General features: G+C 33.0%; 3 protein-coding genes across 3 annotated transcripts; all 3 read left to right on the top strand.

Moving 5' to 3' along the window:
- Nucleotides 1-2492: 2492 nt before the first annotated feature.
- On the top strand, nt 2493-7058 carry LOC111994626 (coniferyl alcohol acyltransferase). The gene is made up of 2 exons (XM_024026515.2): nt 2493-3319; nt 6165-7058. The coding sequence occupies exons 1-2, from the start codon at nt 2897-2899 to the stop codon at nt 6996-6998; spliced, it is 1257 nt and encodes a 418-aa protein (XP_023882283.2). The 5' UTR covers nt 2493-2896; the 3' UTR covers nt 6999-7058.
- A 7520-nt stretch (nt 7059-14578) lies between these two features.
- Nucleotides 14579-19990, top strand: LOC111994639 (organic cation/carnitine transporter 7-like). Its single transcript, XM_065779352.1, has 6 exons — nt 14579-14962; nt 16380-16648; nt 17482-17719; nt 18265-18793; nt 18915-19117; nt 19653-19990. Exons 2-6 carry the CDS (start codon nt 16380-16382, stop codon nt 19899-19901), a joined length of 1488 nt encoding a protein of 495 aa, XP_065635424.1. The 5' UTR covers nt 14579-14962; the 3' UTR covers nt 19902-19990.
- Nucleotides 19991-20405: 415 nt separating this feature from the next.
- On the top strand, nt 20406-22048 carry LOC112040915 (organic cation/carnitine transporter 7). The gene is made up of 3 exons (XM_065779351.1): nt 20406-20955; nt 21073-21275; nt 21711-22048. Exons 1-3 carry the CDS (start codon nt 20433-20435, stop codon nt 21957-21959), a joined length of 975 nt encoding a protein of 324 aa, XP_065635423.1. The 5' UTR covers nt 20406-20432; the 3' UTR covers nt 21960-22048.
- Nucleotides 22049-25046: the final 2998 nt, after the last annotated feature.

The following is a 25046-nucleotide window of genomic DNA, read 5'->3' as shown; positions in this document are numbered from 1 at the left end:
GCCTTTCTCGTGAAGTACTCACAAAATGACAAGCTCTCATGACTCTTCAGCTTCTAGTCACGTGCTTCACACGTGACCTTTTCGCAAGTTGCTTTCTCACGAGCTTCTCACGAGCTAGTCGCGAACTTGCACTAATTCATCTTTGACGCTTAATTCCTCACCAATCTCTCACAATCATCCCTGACAAATAAACCCATATACATACAGGAAAATAATTGAAGAAATTACAATCAAATTTGGCACAGAATTAAAGCCAATAAAGGCTAGTTGGAAATCACAACTTTACAATCTGTATGGGAAGAAATTACATCTTCCTCTTTTAGGGAAGAAGCCAGATGGTATGAAAGACAAAGAATGGAATCTTCTTGGTAGATAGGTACTATGAGTTATACGATTAACTCTGTCAAGATCAGTTATACACAACTTTGTGAAGGAAAAGACTACAATGGATCTAATGAAGACTTTTTCTAGCATGTATGAAAAGCCTTCAGCTAACAACAAAGTGCATCTGATGAAGAAGTTGTTTAATCTGAAAGATGGTGGAAGGTACTCTTGTGGCATGGCATCTAAATGAGTTTAATAACATCATAAATCAATTGTCCTCTATGGAGATTGATTTGATGATGAGATTCGTTTATTGAATGTTTTAGCTTCTTTTCCATACAGTTGGGAGGCCATGAGAATGGCAGTGAGCAATTTCGCAGAGAAAAACAAATGCAAATATAATGATATTTGAGATTTGATTTTGAGAAAGTAGGATTGCAAGAGAGATGCAAGTATAAATAATGCACAAGATAAAGCTCTTGTCATAGAGACTAGGGGTAGAAATACAAGTAGAGGGTTTGTTGATCGAGCTAAATTTAATGACAAGTCACAATCAAAAAGTAGATCTTAGTTTAAGGAGATGAGAGAATGCTTCCATTGTGGTAAAAATGGCCACATAAAAAGAAACTATTTGGCATTGAAATAAAGAACAAACTAAAGACAAAGATGAAAAGAATGATAATGAGAAGAATGTTGCAGTAGTTATGATTGATGAGGATGTTGTGATGCTCTCTCTTAAAGAGGAAAAGTGTGAGCATGTTGCTAAGAATGATGTTGAGTGGGTTGTTGATTCAGTAGCCTCCCACCATGTTATCCCCACAAAAAGGTTGTTTACCACATACAAAGTAGGTGACTTTGATGTAGTGAAGATGGATAACTCTAGTTATTCAAAATTCTAAGAATCGGTGATGTGTGCATTAAGACCAATGTTGGTTTCATGTTGATATTAAAAGATGTATGACATGTTCTAGATTTGAGGATGAATGTGTTTTCTGCATTGGTTATGGATCGAGTGGGTTATTTTAACCACCTTGGTAATGGAAGATGGAAAATTTCTAAAGGATTATTGGTTGTTGCAAGAGGGCATGCTTGTTGTGATATGTACAAGACTCATATGAAGGCCTATAAGAAGAAGTTCAATGCAAACAATTTTTTTTTTAGAAAACTCCACAGTTGAGAGTTGGAGTTAATGGTATTGCAACCAAGAGAGTTAAATTCTCTCTACCTGACAATGCTTCAAACGAGGAAGTGATATTTGATGAAAAATTTCATGATGCTAGGAATAATGATAAAGTGAAAGATCGTGAAGGTCTTGAGCAAGGGGAACAATATCCTCCACTAGAAATTGTTGAACCTCTTGAAAGGAGGTGTATTGAAGAACATCAAGCAATTAGTTTCAAGACTATTTGAGCTTCTGATGAAGGGGAGCCAAGAAATTGGATTAAAGATATCCAATGTGAACTAAATTTTTTGAGTATTAAGGTTGCTGAGATTTTCTCATTGTTAGTGAAGATAATGAAGAAGGTTGAGCATGGTGTTAGCCTGACTAGCATAAACACTAACTAAAGAATTGAGGTGAAAATCTCCTCCCTAAGTGGAGGGGGAGATTGTTGGGTGCATTGCACCACATGGATCCAGCCCACACTTTGGCTTAGCTTATTAAGAGTCCATTTGGATACCGCTTATTTTGCTGAAAACTGAAAACACTATAGCAAAATAATTTTTAAATGTGTGAATACACTGAATAGTGTCATGGAACTCATTTTTAATGAAAGTTTTGTTGAAAAAAGAGATTTGTGAGTCCCGTGAATAGTACACGGGATCCACTGGAAAAGCCACTAGCCACAAAAACACGCTTAAAAACAAAATAAAAAAAAAACAAAACAAAAACAAAAATAAAACAAAATGCAGACGCAGGTGCTGATAAGCTCAATCCAAACAGGTACTAAATTAGCTTGTTACACAAGCTGTTGAAAAGTCAACAAATTTAAAGAAGCATCCTGGTCAAGCTTGCCAAAAAGGAAGAGTAGAAGGCATATTTTTATGTACAAAAGTCAAGCCTCATTTATAAAGATTTGACTATTGTCTTGTGAGTGTCCAACAAGCTAGAGAAGAAAGAAAAGGATGAAGACATATAAAGTAAGACCATGCAACCATTTGGTGTAGTGAGAGTCCCAAAGAGAGCGAGGACAAAGTGCAGTCTTGAAGAACTACATGTGTGAGAGCAAGCAAAAGAGAAGAGAAAAACACAGAGAGCATGAGAAAATTGTGAGAGATACACAGTGAGGCAGAGAGTAGTGAATGAAAACAAAAGGAGAGTTTTTCTTTGCTCAAGTTATATCTCTAAGTATTGTAATCTCTATTTAATATTATGAAATTATTTGAAGTTTGTCCCGTAATTTTTCTTTTCAAAGAGAAAGGGTTTTCTATGTGAATATTTGTGTTCTTGTGTAGTTGTGCTTCCGTTGTGCTTGCTGAAATATATTCCCACTTATATAGAATTTTTCCCAACATCTCTCTCTCTCTCTCTCTCTCTCTCTCTAAAAGAGTGTTTAGACACATAAACATAAGCATGAATGCAAAAGAGATGGAGGTGACTCTGATCAAGAAAGAGGTGGTGACAGTGCAGTTGCCAAAGCATGAGGACCATTGGTTACCACTCTCTAACCTAGACTTCTGCATTTTACATCCATTAGATTTCAGTATCTTCTTTTGTTATAAGAAGCCCACTTGTAAAGACAATTGGACCTTTGTGGCCATGGTTGAGGTTCTCAAAAAGGCCTTGAAAGAAGCTCTAGTGCCCTTCTATGCCCTTGCTGGTGAGAAAGTGCCAAACTCCATGGGTGAGTATAAGCTTCATTGCAACAATCGTGGGGTTGACTTCACTGACGCTTTTGCAAATGTAGAGCTTCAAAAACTCAATTTGTATGAACCTGATGAGATCATTGGCTGCAAACTTGTACCCAAGAAGAAGAATGGCGTGCTGGCTGTCCAGGTTTGCCAAAAGTTTAGAAAATTAACGTGTTATTGTTTTCAAAAATACATCACTAAACTAATATGAAAATAAAAATGCTAAAGCTTTCACCTATTTTAATACAAAAGCTTAAAGTATTCTTATCGGCCATAACGAAAATCATATGTATTTTTGCAAAAAACCCTACTTTTTCTATTTTACATAACTACTTTTTAAAAATACACATATCAAATTATCTATTTTATTGTCTATTTTATTAAAAATATTTATTTTTTTATTTTTTTTTTTAATTGTTTCTCTCTTCACACACAACAAACATTCAATATCTTCATTCATCCTAGAAAATGCAAAGAAAGTATAAAAATAAATAAAATATACAACATCAATATGGTCAGCTATGTAAATTTGTATGGTTATCTTAGCTAGAATGGATTTGGACAAGAGATGCATATTTTTTTCCAAATCAAAACACGCACACATACAACACAAAGTCGCACTACTAACTCACCTAAAAAGTTATGGTAATTTTTAAGGGAAATTGAAGCAAGATATATTACACAAATATACTTTCTTAAGTAATTTAAGACAATTACCTAAACTGATATTAGTTCTTTTAAGAGTTAGTTGGCCAAATTTTGCATAAACTGATGCAAGTTCTCTAATGCATTAATAAATATAATTAATGTCCCGTGAAAAAACATATATATATATATATATGAATTACTTGTTTATGATTGACAGCATATCTCTAATTTTATAATATCTCTAAAACAACTCAACTAATTTTATTATCTCCATCTTTTTTTTCACCTAAAAATAAAAGATCAAAGTTTTTGAAGCACTAATATTCTATGACAAAATATAACTTTCCAACCATTAATTTAAAATCATACAAAGAAAAAAGGAAAAATAAAATGAAAATTTTTATCAAATCTCTATATATATAATAATAGATGAAACTGAAAGAAACTCAAATTAGAATTTCATATTAGAGTTCCAATTTTGCGCCATATGTCCTAAATTATTTATTCTTAAAGAGTTTTATTTCTTAATTTTAGAATCAAATGTGGGACCACATCATAAATATTCATCCAAGTGAGTTATTAAGTACAAAAACCAAAAAGTCTAGAATAAATAAATTTTTAAAAAAAATGTATGTAATAATATCCATACAAAAATTTTTAAAAAGTTAACAAAATATAAAAATGACTATCAATAGTATTTAAATTATATATATGAATTATATTATACATCTTCTTGTATATCTTTAAGTGTATCCATGTAAATGCAAAAGATTACAAGTTAGTTATAATAATGAGAGGGATCCAAAAAATTTCACAAGTTTTTTTATAAGTGTTGATATTGTACGTTATAATTAAGGTAACATTACTTTCACATGAATCCATTATTGACACTACTTTAAAAAAAAAAAATACATAAATCGTGAAATTTAAAATTTAAAAAAAAAAAATCTTAGCCATATATTTGTTGATAAAATAAATAATAGATTGGAATAATTATAAAATTATGCTCATTGAGGTCTCAAAGTCAAAGTGTACATTATTTCAGATATTTCAAAGAGTATAGTAATGGATACAATATGATTTAATATACACTCTTTACAAATTAATGTATCACCAATCATATAAAAGTTTCAGACATTTATTATGTTGTTTAAGAGATACCAATAAACATTCAGTTACTTAAAGTTCATAAACTTTATTTTAGTAAATTTGGTAATAATTTAACATTTTCCTATGAAAATGAAATAGTAAACATACAAAATGCAACAAGGAGTATTTTTTTTTTTTTTTTTAATAAGTCTAGATACACAACAAATTTCACAATTAGTATGCAATAAAATTGATGTCTAAACATCACCAAAAAAATAAAATAAATTAATTGTAAAAAAAAAAAAAATTGTATGTAATAATATCCATACAAAATTTTTTAAAGAGTTAACAAAATATAAAAATGACTATCAATAGTATTTAAATTATATATATGAATTATATTATACATCTTCTTGTATATCTTTAAGTGTACCCATGTAAATGCATAGGATTACAAGTTAGTTATAATAATGAGAGGGATCCAAAAAATTTCACAAGTTTTTTTATAAGTGTTGATATTGTACTTTATAATTAAGGTAACATTACTTTCACATGAATCCATTATTGACACTACTTAAAAAAAAATACATGGATCGTGAAATTTAAAATTAAAAAAAATTAAAAAAATCTTAACCATATATTTGTTGGTAAAATAAATAATAGATTGGAATATTTATAAAATTATGCTCATTGAGGTCTCAAAGTCAAAGTGTACATTATTTCAGATATTTCAAAGAGTATAGTAATGGATACTATATGATTTAATATACACTTTTTACAAATTAATGTATCACCAATCATATAAAAGTTGTTCAAACATTTATTATGTTGTTTAAGAGATACCAATAAACATTCAGTTACTTAAAGTTCGTAAACTTTATTTTAGTAAATTTGGTAATAATTTAACATTTTCCTATGAAAATGAAATAGTAAACATACAAAATGCAACAAGGAGTATTTTTTTTTTTCAATAAGTCTAGATACACAACAAATTTCACAATTAGTATGCAATAAAAGTGATATCTAAACATTAAAAATAAAAAAATAAAAATAAAAAGTGATGTCTATGTTGCTCCTATATAAAAATGATATTGTACTAATCACAATTTGCCACCTCAAATACCATTAAAAAAAATGATAAAATTTGTTTTTTTGTCGGCAACTGGATTCAAAAATGATAAAATGATAAAAATGATAAAATACCATTAAAAAAAAGGTTTTGCTGAAACTAATACAATGATACCTACTTGTAGGCAACTGGATTCAAATGTGGTGGTCTTGTGCTGGCATGCACATTTGACCATCAGATAGTAGATGCATACTCGGCAGGCATGTTTCTTGTTTCATGGGCTGAGATTGCTCAATCTAAACCCTTCTCTTCACTACCCGGTGCGAACCATTTCGAAAACCGCATATGCTTAGTTAAGGCAGACATAATTAACCAACTCCAATCACAAGCCAGCACCAAGGAAAGCAAAAGGACTAAACTAGAGTCTTTCAGTGCACTTTTGTGGAAAATTAGCGCCAAAAGTGCTAAAAACAAAAGGGTATCAAAATTGGGTATTGTTGTCGATGGCAGGACAATGCTTAGCTTTGGAGACAAAGAAAAAACATCACTAATGTCTTCTTACTTTGGAAACGTGTTGTCTATTCCCTATGATACTAAGAAAATTGATGAGCTGATTGAAAAACCATTGAGTTGGGTGGCTAATGAAGTTTATGGATTTTTGGAAGGTGCAAAGACTAAAGAACATTTCTTGGATTTGATAGATTGGGTGGAGGCTCATCGTCCCGTGCAAAGTTTGGCAAAGGTATATAGTAGTGGCAACAAAGAAGGACCAGCTTTGGTGGTTTCATCAGGACAACATTTTCCAATATCAAAGGTGGATTTTGGGTGGGGAAAGAGTGCATTTGGGTCATTCTATTTTCCATGGGGTGGGAATGCTGGGTATGTGATGCCAATACCAAGTCCATCTGGTAATGGTGATTGGGTGGTGTACATGCACATGTTGAAAAGGGAACTGGAGTTGATAAAGTGTGAAGCTGCAAATGTGTTTAAGCCTTGCACTTCAGATTGTCTTAATTGACATTTATCATTGCCTCCAATTATGCAATCACAGTACAAAAATAAACTCATTTATTTCAAATGTGTGGAGTGAGGCAAATCATTAGTGTGATCATTAGTGAAACTAGTAATTCTCCATTCATATATGCAAGATTGGTTGAGGACAGTTTAGCATTTGACACATTAAAAAATTACTTTAATATACCATTTCACAACCCTCCCCCCCAACCTCCACCACGGTCAAACCCAAATTTGCAATCTGGTGCCACCGGAAATTAAACCACAACCACCACCAAGATTGCAACCCACTATCATCCAACCACCACCACCACAACCACAAGCCTTCACAAAACCCAAATCAAATAAAAAAAATCCATATCAAAACATATATAATAAAATAAACCCATAAAACCCAAATAAAAAAACCTCATCACTGATTTAAGAAATTCAAGGCAGAGCAAGGTGTCTGTGGCCATGGAGAAAACCACAAATCTAATGGACAAAAAAAAACAAATCTGAAAAAGAAAAACCAGCCAAAAATCTGAGCTTTCACAAATCTAAGAAGAAAAAATAAATAAAAATAAAAAAACCTTGCCACTTGACTGGATGCATGCCACCAACCACCCTAGTGTTTATGGCTGCAAATATAAACTAGGAAGAGGAGATAGGCGTCCAGAAAAGTAAAATTAAAAATAAATAAAGTGATTCAAATGAGAGAGAAGAGGAGAGCGGCAGAAGTGAAAGAATAAAAAAAATTTTTTTTTTTTTTAGAACATGCTACGGTACCCTTCTATGGTTCTAAAAAAATTTGAGGAACATATTTGTTGACATCTGATGTACTAAATGCTTGGCACATCTGATGTAGATGCTCTAAATTATGTTTCATATAGCTCATATTGTTCATGCTTCCTCAGCCTCACCTAGTTCCATACACTACTCGTATTTTTTCCACCATCTCTCTCTTACACACACAAAACACCTAATGGTTTAAAAGCTTTGATGGTGACTGTGACCAAAAGGCTGGCGGTGGCAGCAAAGTTGCCAAAGCAGAATCATTGGCAACCACTGTCAACCCTAGACATGGGTTTTATATATGCCAGCAGTGAATTACAGTTTCTTCTTTTTGTTTCAAGAAGCCCATGGTTGAGGTCCACCTTTAAAGACAACTGGACCTCTGAGTCCATGGTAGAGATCCTCAAGAAGGCATTGGCAGAAACTCTGGGGTGCCCTACTACACCTTTGCTAATTGAGATAGTGCCAAATGTTGAAACTATTATTACAAAATAGTGAATTTAATCATTCAATTCTAATCATTATCAAACAGGTAACAAGATATTCCACGAGCTTTTAAAAAAAAAAAAATCCCATTGAGTTGGATAGCAAATGAAGTTCATGGAATTGTGGAAGGTGCAATGACTGAGGATCATTTCTTGGATTTGCTAGATTGGGTAAAGGCCCTTCGTCTGGTGCTTCGTTTTGTCAAAGATATATGTCAGTGACAGTAAAGAAGGTCCTGCTCTTGTGGTTTCATCTGTGGTTTTAGGTTCCCACTATCAAAGGTGGATTTTGTGATGGGGAAGGTCGACAATGGCCAGCGTCAAGTTATTTCCCGGCGGTGGTGGGAATGCGGTTTGTGGTGCCAAAACTAAACCCTTGTAATAGTGGTGATTGGGTGGTGTACATGCACCTCTCCAAAGGGGAATTGGAGTTGATAAAGCATGAGGCTAGTCATGTGTTTAGCCCTTTGATGAGAGCCTCCATTTTTTTTTTTTTTTCTAATTCAATAATTATAATAATTTGAAGGAGGAATTTGAATTTTGTTTTTTCGTAAGTAAAGCCGAGAATATTACTAAACTACTTTAAAGAAAGAATAATAAGAATTTGTGTTTTGGTTTGCTTTTTTGATAATATTTTATATTTAAATGTACATATGTATACAGATAAAAATTTGTTCACAACATAACAAATAACTATGTTATTATATTTGAATTACATGAAAACTCTTAAATACTATCTCAGATTGCTTTGGAGATTCCAATGAATAATTGATGATTATGCCTTGATACGTTGTCTCAATACTACTTAATAAACTTTTTTTTTATAGGCCTACTTTGTTTTTGGATAAGATTTGATAGGATAACTTAAAAAACTTGGTTGTTTGGTTCGTTAGTTATTATGAAATCATGTCTCTTGTATTTATCTTCTCAAAAAAAAAAAAAAAAAAAATTGTCTCTTGTATTTAGAATATGCCTTTGTATTTATAAGTCAGTAGCTTAGAGCATCTCCAGCAGTGTATGCATAGGCAAAATATTAGCTATAATAGAGAATGAAACCCAAAAAAATAACTCCAACAGATTCTTTATACCCTTTTTTTTTTTTTTGCTTATGAACAATAACTCCAACAGATTCTTTATACCCAATTTTTTTTTTTTTTTTTGGCTTATGAACAATAGCCCATCAAGTCTGATGGGCTACTATACATTAGCTATTGAATTTCTTGTCTTAAAATATTACCAATTACTTATTATATTAATTCTTTCTCTCTCCTCCTCCGGATTTCTTTTTTTTTCTCTCATTCTCTCCGTTGCTTCTTCTTCTTCTTCTTTTCTCTCATTCTCTCATTCTCTCCATTGAAGGGGGTGTTGCGTATCCAGAAGAGTCAGACTTCGTTTCAAGCAACAATCTTTGAAAGGAAAGATACTTGTTGTTGATTCAATGTAGGATAGTCCCTACAAGATAGGAGTTCACCCATGTCCACAGTTTTGATTACATACAAGTCTAGTTCTGTTCAACTCATAGCCCCTAATCCCACTGGTGATGATATTGTCATTGGGGATTAGAAAGTTGCTCTGCCTTACAAGGAGTGGTTAGCTGATCTAGGAGTTAGTGTCTCGATGCCAAAGTCACTGGTCAATCAGTAGGCAAAATCATCTGGGGAAGGAAGCAAGGTGGAGTGAATCATGGTCTCGTTGCTTCTTTTTTTCTCTCCATCTTGGATATCTCTCACAAAAGTTGAAATCAAACTGGTATGCCAACTTCAATCATTTGAAATCATATTTCTAATTTGCTATTTTTTGAGTTTAGAAAAATGGGTTTCTAGGTATATGATGGGTTTGTGTTCTGTTTGCTATTGATTTGGATTTTAGGGTTTGAAGTGAATAGGGTGATTTTTTATTTCTAGGTTTGGGACTGAGTTCAAAATGGGTTCAGATTTAGGTAAATCTTGAAATGAATTTGGATTTTTGTTTGTTCTATAATTTATTGTTTCCCTATTTTTGATTCTTGGTGGATTCCGTATATGATGGGTTTATGTTATGTTTGCTATTGATTTGGATTTTGGGATTTCAAGGGAATAGAGTTGATTGTTTATTTCCAATTTTAGGACTGAGTTCAAGATGGGTTCAGATTTAGGTTAATCTTGAAATGAATTTGGATTTATGTTTGTGTTTATTCTATAATTTATTGTTCCCTTGTTTTTGATTCTTGGTGGATACCCTTGTTTCCCCTGTTTTTGATTCTTGGTGGATACCTGACATTAGTGTGAACAATGGTCCAAAGTTTCAATTTACAAGATACTGACAATAGGGAATAAACTTTGAGGAAATAATGGTCCAAAGTTTCAATTAGAGAAAGCTTAACCATTAAGTACTTGCTGCAATGATTGTGTGTTTTTTTTGTGGCAACAACTTGAGAAATTTGTTCCATGGGTCATAATGCAAATTATGCACATAATATGCTTCTAAATGACTTGGATTCTGATGATAATTTTGAGATAATTGTGCTTCTTGCATTGGAAGAAGAACGATTAGAAAGAGAGGGGGCGTTAACATCACATCGTGATTATGTTCTAGGCCGTAGGATCATCCAACGTGATCATGGGCAAGGCCACCAAAGACTTTTTCAAGACTATTTTGCAGAATCACCAATATATCCTCCTAACGTACTTCAAAGGAGGTTTCGAATGAGTCGTTCTCTTTTTCTATGTATTAAATCTAATCTAGAAGAGAAAGATGAATATTTTGTTCAAAAAAGAAATGCTACCAGAGTGCTTGGTTTGTCTTCCCTTTAGAAGATAACTGCCACACTAAGGATGCTTGCCTATGGAGCAGTGGTGGATTTTACAAATGAATATGTGAGAATTGGAGAAAGCACTACAATAGAGAGTCTCAAAAAATTTGTTGAAGCCATAGTCGATATTTATTCTATAGAATACTTGAGCTCACCAAATAGCAATGACATTGCTAGGTTGCTAAGAGTTGGTGAAAGTCGTGGATTTCTAGGGATGCAGGGAGCATTGATTGCATGCACTGGAAATGGAAGAATTGCCCATCAGGATGGAAAGGTCAATATACTAGTCATAGTTGCAAGCCAACAATTATTTTGGAAGCTGTAGCATCATATGATCTTTGGATATGACATGCATTTTTTGGGTTACCTGGGTCTCATAATGACATCAACGTGCTAGACCATTCTTTTATATTTACCAAGCTCGCTCAAGGCCTTGCATCTTCTGTGAATTACTCAATCAATGGTCGTGTATATACGATGGGATACTATCTTGCTGATTGTATATATCCTTCATGGTCCACTTTTGTAAAGACAATCCGAGCTCCACGAGGTAAAAAGAATAGTCTTTTTGCTACAACTCAAGAGTCAACAAGGAAGGATGTAGAGCATGCATTTGGAGTACTTCAAGCACGATTTGCAATTATTCATAAGCCTGCACGTCTTTGGAGAATAGAGGCTCTTGATTACATTATAAAGGCATGCATAATATTGCATAGCATGATAATTGAAGATGAACGTGATGCCAATGGAGCAAAAGACTTTGATTATGAACAAGTGCCTGAAAGCATCCCTACAACAGTGTCCGACGAGCCTACAAAAGAATTTAGTCAATTTGCAGCGTTCATTGCAGCCCATAAAAAAAAAATTAAAAATAGAGAAACTCATTCTAAACTCCAATTGGATCTCGTTGACCACTTGTGGCAACGATATGGCGAGATGTAGGATCATCTAATTTTAAGTTTTATGCTCGCATTAATTTTTATGTCTTTAGTCTTTATTGTAATTTGAAATTTCTCTTCATTTATGTTAGTCTTGTATAGGTAAAATTCAATGTAATTTGAAATTTATCAAATCTATGTTAATCTTAAAATTTATCAAGTCTTTTTGAAAAGTATGACTATTGAGAAATATTACCATTTGAAAAAATGACCCTTTAAAAAAAGGGTATTGAAAAAATATAATTGTTGAAAAATTTGAAAATGTTACTGTTGGGAAATTTAAAAATATAGCTGTTAGAAATTTGAAATATAGCTGTTGTGAATGAATAAAGAAAGATTAAAGAAGATTAAAGAAAGAATAAAGAATGAATGAAGAAATAATATTTAAATGAGATAGAGAATGAGATAGATAATCTGTTGGAAATGTATTTGAAAAAGTGAGTAGTTAAAAAGTAAAAGTCACTGTTCACTCTCCAAATAATACAAAAATTTAGAAAATCTACTGGAGATGCTCTTATCCGTTGGAATGGTGAAAAGTTGCTTCACTTCTTGCCGTTTAGTAACTTTAGCTTCATTCTACATTCGCTTTCTTAAATTTGTGAGCAGTATGGTCCCTATATCCATCCATTGCTAAATCCGTCATTGTGTGTTGTTATGTCAAACTTTAGTCTAAAATAATAATAATGATTTTTTAAAAAATTATATATTGTTCAACGCCCACTATTTTCCTATGCTGCAATATTGTTGAACAATACATGCCATGGCAGCACTATTTCATAAGTCGGGCCAAGTTCATCTTAAAGCCCAATTTTCCATCTAACAACAATAGTTTGGCTTAAGCCCAAAATACTCCATACATTTTGGATTGGGCTAATGGTCCGATACTTTACAAAATGGGCTCCCCAGCTATATATTTTTACATCAGTAATAGTCTCAACTCTCATGGGCTTTATAATTTTTCACCTCATGAATTCGGCCATGGCTCATATAATTATCAAAATCATGTGATGGGCTCATGGGCCATATCTCTCTTGGGTTTGGCTCAAAAGCCCCTTTTTTTTTATGGGAGTTTATTTTTTTTTTTGAGAAAGTTTTTTTTTTATGGGAGTTGATCTTGCACAATAGTTAAACTCCAAACTCTCCCTAAAACCTTAGTCTCAAGAGAGGCCCTCCTTAATTTATTTATATATCTATACTAAATATAAAAAAGATTCTTCTTTCCATCCCAAAAAAAAAAAAAAAATCTTCTTTTTCAATTAGACTTTTTTGTGATTCAAAAATGCCCTTTGACCCTACGTTAAGTAGAACTTATGGACAACCTAATAAAAATATAGTTCTAACTCCACTTACAATGCCTACAAAATAGGATACTCTCCTAATAATCTATGTCTTCAAAAAAAATTTATTTAAAATTTTGATAAAAATTATATAAAAAAAGAAAAAAAACCTTCTCAATCAACTTTGAAAAATAGTTTAAACCAATTAATCTCTCTAAATGTGAGCTTGAAGGCTTTTTTTTTTTTTTTTTTTGGTTGTCATAATTTAAAAATTCAAATGAATAGAAAATTATGACACTAAACCAAATATATATAGGACAAAGTTTAGCTACAAAATCGGTTGTAGCTTGGGCTACAAACTCACTCAATATCTTTTTATTGGAGGTGAATTTTGACAAATCTACCATTGGATTACATCTTTTTTTTATATCTCCCATGTTTGCAAAATTTTAAGAAAATTAAAGACCAATTGCTATGTCATCAATAAATTTTTAAATTGCAAGTTTTTGTAATTTAAAATTATGCATAAAATATAAGTTTATAGATTATATAGTATATAATATCCAATTGACACAAAATTTAACATGTGTATTAAGAGCATAAAGAACATGCAATTTAATGGTTAGATTTTCAAAATATGCAATAATATTTATTTTATTGAGCGAGATTGTAATTAAGGCTACAACTAATTTTGTAACTAAACTTTGTCCATATATATATATATATGAGTTTAAAGTTTCAGATCTTCATGCTACTTTAGTAGTTATGAAATAACTTAATTAAAATTGGTTTTTAAAGAATATTTAATTTATTTGAAAGTTTAGTATAGGAATAGAATGGTTAAAAAATTATTATTATTCTTTTTTTTTTCTCCCTCCCTTCTAAGCATTCTTTTAAAAATAAGATAAGATAAACAATCATTCCTTTAATGAAATGATGTAAAATATTGATTACATCCCTATAATGAAAAAGTAACAAATAAAATGTGAATGGCATAAAATAAACTCATTTTTTTTAAATATAGAATTTTCTACTCTAATCTAATCTAAGTGTATAAGTATATGAGAATTTGTTTCTGGAGACTTGAACCTCAACACTTATATTTTAGAATGACATCGCATCAAAAGATATGCTATGGTAAACTCTTAGCACTTTAAAAAAAGAGCACATTATATTCTTTTTTTTTAATGATTTTTTTTTTTTTTTTTTTTTGAGAATCCCATTTTATTTTGATAATTTAATTCTTTCTTTTTGTCTTTTTAATTGAAAAAGTATGGAAGTAAACATGACCAAAGCTTTTGCCCAATGCTCTAGAGATTCATTTTAGACATTTGCCTGTATCACGTCAGGGCAGTTTACCTCTGACTCTCCGAAAAAACCCACAACGAACAACAACACCACCAACCCAAAAAAGAAAAAGGAAAAGAAAAAAAAGAGAGAGAGAGAGAGAGAGAGAGAGAGAATGAGAAAGACCATCAACCAAAAACCTGTTCCAAAGTCAAACGAACTGAAATGAAATCTGATTACATTTAGAATCCAAATAAAAAATAAAACTCTTTTTCCAGCTTTGGCAACTTATATCACAATCCTAAGAATCCTAACAACCATTTCGGCCTCTCTTTCTCTCTCTCTGCTTAGCCTGTTTGACTTTTATCATTCTTGCCCAAGAAGAAGAAGAAGAAGAAGAACCCACTTTTTCCCAGGTTCGTTTTTGTTCTCTCAAATAAAATATATGTTGCATTCAGGAATTTCATTGTTGGGTCTATTTTTAATGTGCGCGCGCGCGCACACACATATATATATTTGTGTTGTTTTGCATTTTCTTTTGTATGGTTTTAGAAAATTTTGATCTGTTAGATGTAGCTTCTTGATTATACTTTCTATTTTCAATATAAGAGATCTTCCTCATTTCACTATATGAAAATTTAATTTGTTAGATGGGTGATTCTTTTTATTATTTACTTTATAGTTTATAGGATATAAAGAAAATAATTTTAGCCGTAAGAACTATGAAGTGCTTCATGTAAAACAGCACATTAACTAACTCCCTTAGAGGATGTAGCACGAGTGCCCTTTGAGCTACAACATCATGGGAATGTTTAAGAAACTGTTTTGAATGATGGTAATGATTGGAATTGTTAGATATACTTGATTTGTTGCATATAGTTGTCTTATATGAGTTAAAAAAAAAATTAAAAATTAAAAAATTAAAAAATTAAAAAAATAAAATAAAAATATATGAAAATTTAATTTGTTAGATGGGTGATTCTTTTTATTATTTACTTTATAGTTTATAGGATATAAAGAAAATAATTTTAGCCGTAAGAACTATGAAGTGCTTCATGTAAAACAGCACATTAACTAACTCCCTTAGAGAATGTAGCACGAGTGCCCTTTGAGCTACAACATCATGGGAATGTTTAAGAAACTGTTTTGAATGATGGTAATGATTGGAATTGTTAGATATACTTGATTTGTTGCATATAGTTGTCTTATATGAGTTAAAAAAAAAATTAAAAATTAAAAAATTAAAAAATTAAAAAAATAAAATAAAATAAAAAAGATGGGTTTGTTCGTTGGTCACTTGAAATATGCCACCGATTTACTCACTCGGCATTACATGTTGGAATGCAAACCTTGTTCCATTCTTGTGTTCCTTTAGTGTGTGTCTGTCTCATATGTCTGTTGTTTCTCCTTTATCTGAGCAATCGCATTGGTATTACTTCATTATAAATACTTAAGAAGATTAATTACTTCATTCCTTGGAAGTTACTTAGGGAATTTGCAGTAGGAGGGAGTAATGCTGCTTGTAGATTTTGTCCATCTTGCAAGCAATCACTAGTATCTTTATAATCATAGAATAGGAGTGACTTCTAATCGGGATATTGATCTTATGGCTTTTTTATTTTTCTTGTAACAATCATCCACTCAGTCTTGGTATCATTGTGTTGGATTTCTAGTTGTGGCTGCAAGCCTGCTACTGTGTTCTACATCTGGTTAATCTGATGACCAAAAAGAGATTAAAAAAAAGAAAAAACATTTATCATATACTATTAATGAATCTTCAATGTGCATCTCTTTTATTTTAAGTTAAATCAAATCTTTTCCCCATGCTTGTAGATGGGAGATGAAGCCCCAAAGTACACCGTTGAAGAAGCTATTGCAGCCATGGGGTTTGGAAAATTCCAAATTCTGGTGCTTGCTTATGCTGGCATGGGTTGGATTTCAGAAGCAATGGAAATGATGCTACTTTCTTTTGTTGGACCAGCACTTCAGTCTGCATGGGATCTTTCTTCTAATGAAGAGAGCTTAATAACTAGTGTGGTATTTGCCGGCATGCTAGTTGGAGCATATACATGGGGCATAGTATCAGATAAGCACGGAAGGAGGTTATCCCTTTCATTTTTTTGTTTGTCATGTACAGTCTCTGCATTATTTGAACCGTCTTCATTTTCTGTAATCTTCCTACCATATTATTTATTTCACTGGCAGCTTTAGTCCTAAATTAATATAATCAGTTCTCAATACTTCAAAATGATTATGATAGCATATTAAATCAACATCTTGTATGGATGCTTCCTACCAACTAGAGATTGATATTAGAAGTGTGCAAGTCTTGATTCATCATAAACCTCCACTTATTGTAAAAACTTCTAAGATGACGTGATGCAAATGTTTTGTGTAGAAGGTGACTCAGAATGTGGATTCAGTTTTGAGAGTGTATTTTCCTCATATGTAATCTGACTTAGCATCACCCTCATTCTGAAACTTAATATTAGCATTTAAGATTTTTGCTTCTGCCACTTATCAAGTCAGAAGCCTTGTGGCTTGATCACCACAAACCACTGTGGATTTGATCCAGAGCCTCCGATTTTCCCTCCCCCATTGTGGGATGCATATAAGCATTTGTTCCTATAGGAAGGAAAAAATACAAAAAAAAAAAGAGGGGTGGAGCGGTGGGGGGGAGGGGGGTGGATGGTGGACAGTGCAGCTGCTACACTCTCTCTTTCTGAACATGACTTCCAACATCTTTTTCTTTCCAGATTTCCACAATTTTTCACTCGTATTAGTAACTTCAGTTTAGATTACTTTTTACAGAAATTATATTTTATTCATTACTTTCTTAAACTAGATATTTTTATTTTTTTAATTGAATGCATTTTTTCACCGAATCTTAATAATTTTGCTTGCTATTTGTTTGCTTTCTTTCTTCTATTCTCAGGAAAGGATTCATTATCACAGCAACAGTTACTGGTGGAGCTGGTTTTCTGAGTGCTTTAGCCCCTAATTATACATCATTGATTATTCTTCGTTGTTTGGTTGGTCTTGGTTTGGGAGGTGGCCCCGTACTCTCATCCTGGTTCCTAGAGTTCATTCCTACTCCTAGTAGAGGCACTTGGATGGTTATTTTTTCAGCATTTTGGACTCTTGGAACTATTCTTGAGGCTTCTCTTGCATGGGTATGATTACCTTCTCATTTTGTCTGCTCATGCAGTTCCTTACTAGATTTAGGTATTTTTAATTTTTCCATTTTATTCTCAGTTTTCTATATTTGGATTCAGGTAGTTGGGTAATCCTATTTAACCAAAAAGGCAGTTAGGTAATCCTAGTTTTATTAAAATAATATGATTGTAATTTTTAAGAAAGGACTTCATAGAATTTTTAAGGCCTTATATAGAGGGAACTTTTTCTCTAGTTTATATTGAGATTTTTTATGTCCTTGGACATTTTGTCAACCTTACACAATGGACCTAGCTATTTTCTTACAAAGTTTGGCATTGGTGTATGTAGCCTATAACACTATGGTAATTGTTCATCATTGTCATCATAACTTGGGAAATCCTGACGTGGTGAGAAGTGTTGTGGTCATAATAACCTAGCAATTCATCCTGTGTTTTGTGGATTCTTTCAATAAATCAGATGAAAGGATTTCCCTAGTTCAGATTGCAAATAAAAAGAAATTCATTGGTCAGCTACCTTCATCTTTATGCTGTGTTATTTGTAGGTTGTCATGCCAAGGTTGGGTTGGAGGTGGCTACTTGCATTGTCGTCTCTCCCATCATCACTCCTCCTCATTTTCTATAGAGTGACACCCGAGTCACCTCGGTATTTATGCCTAAAGGGTAGAACAACTGAAGCAATTGATGTTTTGGAGAAAATAGCCAGAATGAATGGAACAGAACTCCCTTGTGGCACTCTTGTTTCTGATCACCAAATTGAGTTACAAGAAAAGAGTAATGATCCATCAGAAGATGCAAATTTGCTCTCACCAAGAACTGAAAATGCAACCCATAAGGGGATAGATTCTAATATAGGGGGCATCTCATCACTTTTTGTGCTTCTTTCACCAAAATTAGTTAGGTCTACCTTGCTTTTGTGGGTAGTATTCTTTGGGAACGCTTTTTCATATTATGGCCTTGTGTTGCTGACTTCTGAGTTGAACAATGGGAATAGTAAATGCATGCCGACTAAAGTGCAGTCACAAGAGTCCCAGGATGTGAACTACAGAAATGTATTCATTGCAAGTTTTGCAGGTAACCTGGTGTACTTATCTCAATACTATATATATATATATATATATTTGTATAAATGCATGTATATATTTAATACTGCTGGAAGGTAGCCAAGTGACATTTAACTATAATTTTCCTGAAGAGTTTCCGGGGCTCCTCATAGCAGCCGCAACTGTAGATAGACTTGGTCGTAAGCTTTCAATGTCAGCTATGTTCTTCCTGTGTTGCTTTTGTCTACTTCCATTGGTATTCCATCAGCCTGAGGGTTTAACAACAGGCCTTCTTTTTGGAGCTCGCATATGCATCACAGCAACATTCACAATTGTATACATATATGCTCCTGAGGTAAATCATTGAATTAGTTTATCATTTTAAGAGGCAATAAGTATCATAATGTCTAGTTCAGTGCTTGAGAGAGAGAGAGAGAGACCACCTTCAGAATTTAAAGCCAAAATCGGGTTACAGTCAACAAGCCCACTTTAATTGTTAAAAAATGTTGATTGATATCTGGACAAACCAAATATTAGTGGACACAGGTAGCCCTTACAGCACTTTTTCTTGTGGATCTCATTAAGTTACCTTTTTTCATCTACTTTTGTTTGTGGAATTCTGATGATTGCATCTGAACTCTTTATTTGGATCCAATATCATCCAGATGCTTTAAGGTCTTCACAACTTTAACTTTTATTTTGTCTTAACTCATTGTTTTAACCTATGGAAGAGACATTCATATGGAATTTGAGTCATGGGCAGTTGAAAAATATGTTAGATTCTTTGTATCTTTACTCTTGTTTGTTAGTGTTAGTTTGCATGCTTATCCATGAAAGTGTCCCAATTGGTGGCAAGATAATAATCTTTATATGATTTCACTGCAATGTAGATATACCCAACCTCAGTTCGAACAACAGGCGTTGGAATTGCAAGCTCAGTTGGAAGAATTGGTGGAATGTTATGTCCTCTTGTGGCAGTTGGTTTAGTACATGGTTGTCATCAAACAGCATCCATTTTTCTTTTTGAGATTGTAATATTCTTTTCAGGTATTTGTGTAGTGCTATTCCCTTTTGAAACCAAGGGCCGGAAATTGAGCGATACTGTATCTAGTCCAAAACATACTGTTGAATCAGCATGAATTAAGAATTAACCACAGAAAATTCTGCTCACCCCCTGTTATACAATGATTGTTCAAATAAGATCATAGAATAACAGAATTTAACTTCAGCCTTCTGTTGTTTACTGAATGCTTATGATCTAAAAAAATTTTCAGCTTCATTAGTCGCATTTATGCATCTGTTTTTGCTCAAAACACATGAACTAAAAGAAGACTTTGCATGTGTCTGCTCACTCAATCACGTCACATGCGCACTAGACATGATCACCATGAATATTGTTGTTGATTTTCTTAGGAATTAATGTATGTTATAAAATATCAATTTCTTTTTTTCTTTTTAACTATGGTAATTGTTCATCATTGTCATCATAACTTGGGAAATCCTGACGTGGTGAGAAGTGTTGTGGTCATAATAACCTAGCAATTCATCCTGTGTTTTGTGGATTCTTTCAATAAATCAGATGAAAGGATTTCCCTAGTTCAGATTGCAAATAAAAAGAAATTCATTGGTCAGCTACCTTCATCTTTATGCTGTGTTATTTGTAGGTTGTCATGCCAAGGTTGGGTTGGAGGTGGCTACTTGCATTGTCGTCTCTCCCATCATCACTCCTCCTCATTTTCTATAGAGTGACACCCGAGTCACCTCGGTATTTATGCCTAAAGGGTAGAACAACTGAAGCAATTGATGTTTTGGAGAAAATAGCCAGAATGAATGGAACAGAACTCCCTTGTGGCACTCTTGTTTCTGATCACCAAATTGAGTTACAAGAAAAGAGTAATGATCCATCAGAAGATGCAAATTTGCTCTCACCAAGAACTGAAAATGCAACCCATAAGGGGATAGATTCTAATATAGGGGGCATCTCATCACTTTTTGTGCTTCTTTCACCAAAATTAGTTAGGTCTACCTTGCTTTTGTGGGTAGTATTCTTTGGGAACGCTTTTTCATATTATGGCCTTGTGTTGCTGACTTCTGAGTTGAACAATGGGAATAGTAAATGCATGCCGACTAAAGTGCAGTCACAAGAGTCCCAGGACGTGAACTACAGAAATGTATTCATTGCAAGTTTTGCAGGTAAGCTGGTGTACTTATCTCAATACTATATATATATATATATTTGTATAAATGCATGTATATATTTAATACTGCTGGAAGGTAGCCAAGTGACATTTAACTATAATTTTCCTGAAGAGTTTCCGGGGCTCCTCATAGCAGCCGCAACTGTAGATAGACTTGGTCGTAAGCTTTCTATGTCAGCTATGTTCTTCCTGTGTTGCTTTTGTCTACTTCCATTGGTATTCCATCAGCCTGAGGGTTTAACAACAGGCCTTCTTTTTGGAGCTCGCATATGCATCACAGCAACATTCACAATTGTATACATATATGCTCCTGAGGTAAATCATTGAATTAGTTTATCATTTTAAGAGGCAATAAGTATCATAATGTCTAGTTCAGTGCTTGACACAGAGAGAGAGAGAGAGACAGGTAGCCCTTACAGCACTTTTTCTTGTGGATCTCATAAAGTTACCTTTTTTCATCTACTTTTGTTTGTGGAATTCTGATGATTGCATCTGAACTCTTTATTTGGATCCAATATCATCCAGATGCTTTAAGGTCTTCACAACTTTAACTTTTATTTTGTCTTAACTCATTGTTTTAACCTATGGAAGAGACATTCATATGGAATTTGAGTCATGGGCAGTTGAAAAATATGTTAGATTCTTTGTATCTTTACTCTTGTTTGTTAGTGTTAGTTTGCATGCTTATCCATGAAAGTGTCCCAATTGGTGGCAAGATAATAATCTTTATATGATTTCACTGCAATGTAGATATACCCAACCTCAGTTCGAACAACAGGCGTTGGAATTGCAAGCTCAGTTGGAAGAATTGGTGGAATGTTATGTCCTCTTGTGGCAGTTGGTTTAGTACATGGTTGTCATCAAACAGCATCCATTTTTCTTTTTGAGATTGTAATATTCTTTTCAGGTATTTGTGTAGTGCTATTCCCTTTTGAAACCAAGGGCCGGAAATTGAGCGATACTGTATCTAGTCCAAAACATACTGTTGAATCAGCATGAATTAAGAATTAACCACAGAAAATTCTGCTCACCCCCTGTTATACAATGATTGTTCAAATAAGATCATAGAATAACAGAATTTAACTTCAGCCTTCTGTTGTTTACTGAATGCTTATGATCTAAAAAAATTTTCAGCTTCATTAGTCGCATTTATGCATCTGTTTTTGCTCAAAACACATGAACTAAAAGAAGACTTTGCATGTGTCTGCTCACTCAATCACGTCACATGCGCACTAGACATGATCACCATGAATATTGTTGTTGATTTTCTTAGGAATTAATGTATGTTATAAAATATCAATTTCTTTTTTTCTTTTTAATAGTATGGGGGGATTTGAACTTGATTCTCTTAAATACAGGCAAGCAATGTCACTAAATTACAAGGCTCTTGGCTATAAGAGCTCGAGTATGTTTATTGGTAAGCTCGAGTATGTTAGTTGGTAGATACGGATTTATGGTAGAAGGCGCCAGTATTTTTGCACTTTTAGGGCTGTAACAAAGACCTTAGAGAATCCATCCTTCATTAAGCTAATGTATGGAGATACGCTCTAACTGTTGCATAGTATGTCCATTGAAAACAAACCCCACCCTACCCCCCAACTCCAAAAGTAAAAATAAAAAATAGAAAAGCAAGATACAGATATTGATTTCATTTACCATTTGTGGGTACATAATTTTCGTTCTGTTGGAGTCGATGGCTAGACAATTATGCAACATTTACATTGCGCATATGATAATTGATTAGTTATGCATACTCATTTTTCTGCATAGTTGATGGTACAAACTAGCAACCATTAACATTTTACATCTACCTGTCACATACCAATTATTGGTAGAGAGGCCAACATTTTGCTTCCTCACTTGTAGTAGAGGGTACTCAATTGTCAAAATCAAAACGTTAAGCATATTCTTTTCCATCAAGGATTAATTGTTATTTTTACACCATGTTTTCTATTTTAAGTCCTTGCTTAAAATCACAGATGGCAATCCAATAACTCCAAAAGGAGCACACCAATCTTCTTGACTCATAAGTCAGAGACCTACTCCGGCCATAATTCAGATTGACCGTCTCTGGCTTAAAATATTCTTGTTGCTAAAGAGTCTAGGGAAATTCTTGCATCGAAAAAATTTAGATTGCTTTTGGGTTTGAACGTTCAAAATCAAGGGAGTGAAGGTAAATTGCTTGATATGAATTTTAAAAATATATGATGGATTTGATATTATAATATTTTACTCCAACAAAAACACTTGTGATGTTATTTAATTTAAAATAACATCATATAACTAATCATTCCTTGCATTAATAAAACTTAAATACATTCATGAATTCCATCAAATAGGAAAAAAAAAAGGGTAAATTATATTTTGTAGTACTTGAATTTTGGGATTAGCTCGATTTTAGTCCGTCAAATTTAAAAAATTCGGTTTTGGTCCCTTAAATTTTAAAAATGTAAAGGTCTTTTGGTACCAAAAATTGATAGTATATGTAAGGAGGTACATGGGTCCTTGATGCACTAATGCTGCAATGATTTGGATGTTATGGGCTAGAGTTTGTTTTGTGTGTAAGCACTAGGCTGGGTTCAATTTGGTTGTCATTGCATTTGCTTTCCTTTCTATTGATGGTGTCAAAAACTTGGCCAATGATGCTTTGCTGTAAGAAAACTTGCTGCATGTGGGATGTAAAAGACATTTTTTTTTGCACATACTCGTTGGCTTTAATCTAGCTTTTGGAATTCAGAGAAGACACTAGATATGAAATTGCTCCTCTTTTGTATGATATTTTTACTATGCTACATAGTTTTTAACTTTGTAGAATTAACTTTTTTTTTTAGAAGTGTTACATCTAAAATATTTTCACAACAAATTATAGGTGATTCATTGTTACTAGTTCAAATTTAAACCTACTACTAAGATTTTTTTTTTCCCCAACAATAACAACCCGTAACAATTTTTCATTTAAAATTTGTTGTAAAAATGTTTTGGACAACAGACATAACATCTCTCTCTCTCTTCTTTTTTTCTTTTTTTCTTTTTTTCACTTACACAATTGAAGCCTATGTTAGTGAAGAAACACTAAAAATTCATAGAACCTCCTCTACTGGTACCAACTCTATAAAAATTTTATATTATCCCTTAGACGCTTACCTATGCAATCCAGAAAACATTTAAATATTATCGGTACCACTTTTAAGGGTTCTAATTTGTTGACACTTTGAGTGTGTTTGACACAAATTATTTTTGCCAACTTAGTTTATTATTCAATTTTTTTTTGATACTATTCATAGGTCTCACTGCACTTTTTGATATTATTCATGAGTTTCATTATTCTATTTCAACTAACTTTTACTTTTATCAACAATACTTTCAGTAAAAAGTTTTCAGTTTCAACAAAATCAGCAAATCTCAAATGGACCTTACCTATCTTTACTTGTCCACCTTTTATTGAGTTGGTTAGAAATAAATAAATAAATATATATATATATATAAAGTTTCATGCGGTTTTCCTTAAAGAGCATGAAACTCTCTTAGAGCACTCACAGCAGTGATACTATATTGCTATATTTTAGCTCCTCAAACCCTAAAATCAGCACCCAGCAGTGGAGCTAAATCTTCTTCTTTTTTTAGCTTCATTGCTACAGTGCACATTTATCTATAGATAAATGTGCACTATTTATGAGAGCTAAAAAAAGTATTATTTTATTTAAATTTCTCTCTCCTTTTCCATTAAAAAAAAATTTCTCTTTATTTCTTTTTCTCTCTCTTTCTCTAGCTTCTCTTCTTTCTTCCTCTTTCCTTCTCATTTTTTTTCTCTCCCTCATCTACTCTTTGCTTCGCCAATCTATTCTGGATCTTCATAATCGCCAATCTTCATCGTCAATCTTCATCGTCATCACCCACGTTGCCATCCCATGTCCCCGTCCCACCCCGTCGACCCATCTCGCCCATGTTGCTGTGCCTCTCTCTCTCTCTCTCTCTCTCTCTTCATTTGAAAGCTCTCATCTCATCTCTCAAAACTCTCTAAAGCAAACGGTGAGATCGATGTCAAAACTCTCTCAAGCAAACGGTGAGATCAGTTTGCATTGGTAT

The sequence above is a fragment of the Quercus suber genome, unplaced genomic scaffold (genome assembly GCF_002906115.3).
Source record: "Quercus suber isolate HL8 unplaced genomic scaffold, Cork oak 2.0 scaffold_206, whole genome shotgun sequence".
Classification (NCBI taxonomy): Eukaryota; Viridiplantae; Streptophyta; class Magnoliopsida; order Fagales; family Fagaceae; genus Quercus; species Quercus suber.
The sequence above is the reverse complement of the archived record's forward strand: the minus strand, read 5'-3'. Positions and strand labels throughout refer to the sequence as shown.

What these genes read in the sequence shown, in the direction of transcription:
- LOC112040915 (XM_065779351.1), top strand. Translation starts at nt 20,433, where the DNA reads ATGCCAAGGTTGGGTTGGAGGTGGCTACTTGCATTGTCGTCTCTCCCA. An exon ending in ATTCATTGCAAGTTTTGCAG is followed by an intron (nt 20,956 to 21,072) that starts GTAAGCTGGTGT and finishes ATTTTCCTGAAG; the next exon opens with AGTTTCCGGGGCTCCTCATA. An exon ending in TATACATATATGCTCCTGAG is followed by an intron (nt 21,276 to 21,710) that starts GTAAATCATTGA and finishes ACTGCAATGTAG; the next exon opens with ATATACCCAACCTCAGTTCG.
- LOC111994626 (XM_024026515.2), top strand. Translation starts at nt 2,897, where the DNA reads ATGAATGCAAAAGAGATGGAGGTGACTCTGATCAAGAAAGAGGTGGTG. An exon ending in ATGGCGTGCTGGCTGTCCAG is followed by an intron (nt 3,320 to 6,164) that starts GTTTGCCAAAAG and finishes ACCTACTTGTAG; the next exon opens with GCAACTGGATTCAAATGTGG.
- LOC111994639 (XM_065779352.1), top strand. Translation starts at nt 16,380, where the DNA reads ATGGGAGATGAAGCCCCAAAGTACACCGTTGAAGAAGCTATTGCAGCC. An exon ending in TCAGATAAGCACGGAAGGAG is followed by an intron (nt 16,649 to 17,481) that starts GTTATCCCTTTC and finishes TTCTATTCTCAG; the next exon opens with GAAAGGATTCATTATCACAG. An exon ending in TATACATATATGCTCCTGAG is followed by an intron (nt 19,118 to 19,652) that starts GTAAATCATTGA and finishes ACTGCAATGTAG; the next exon opens with ATATACCCAACCTCAGTTCG.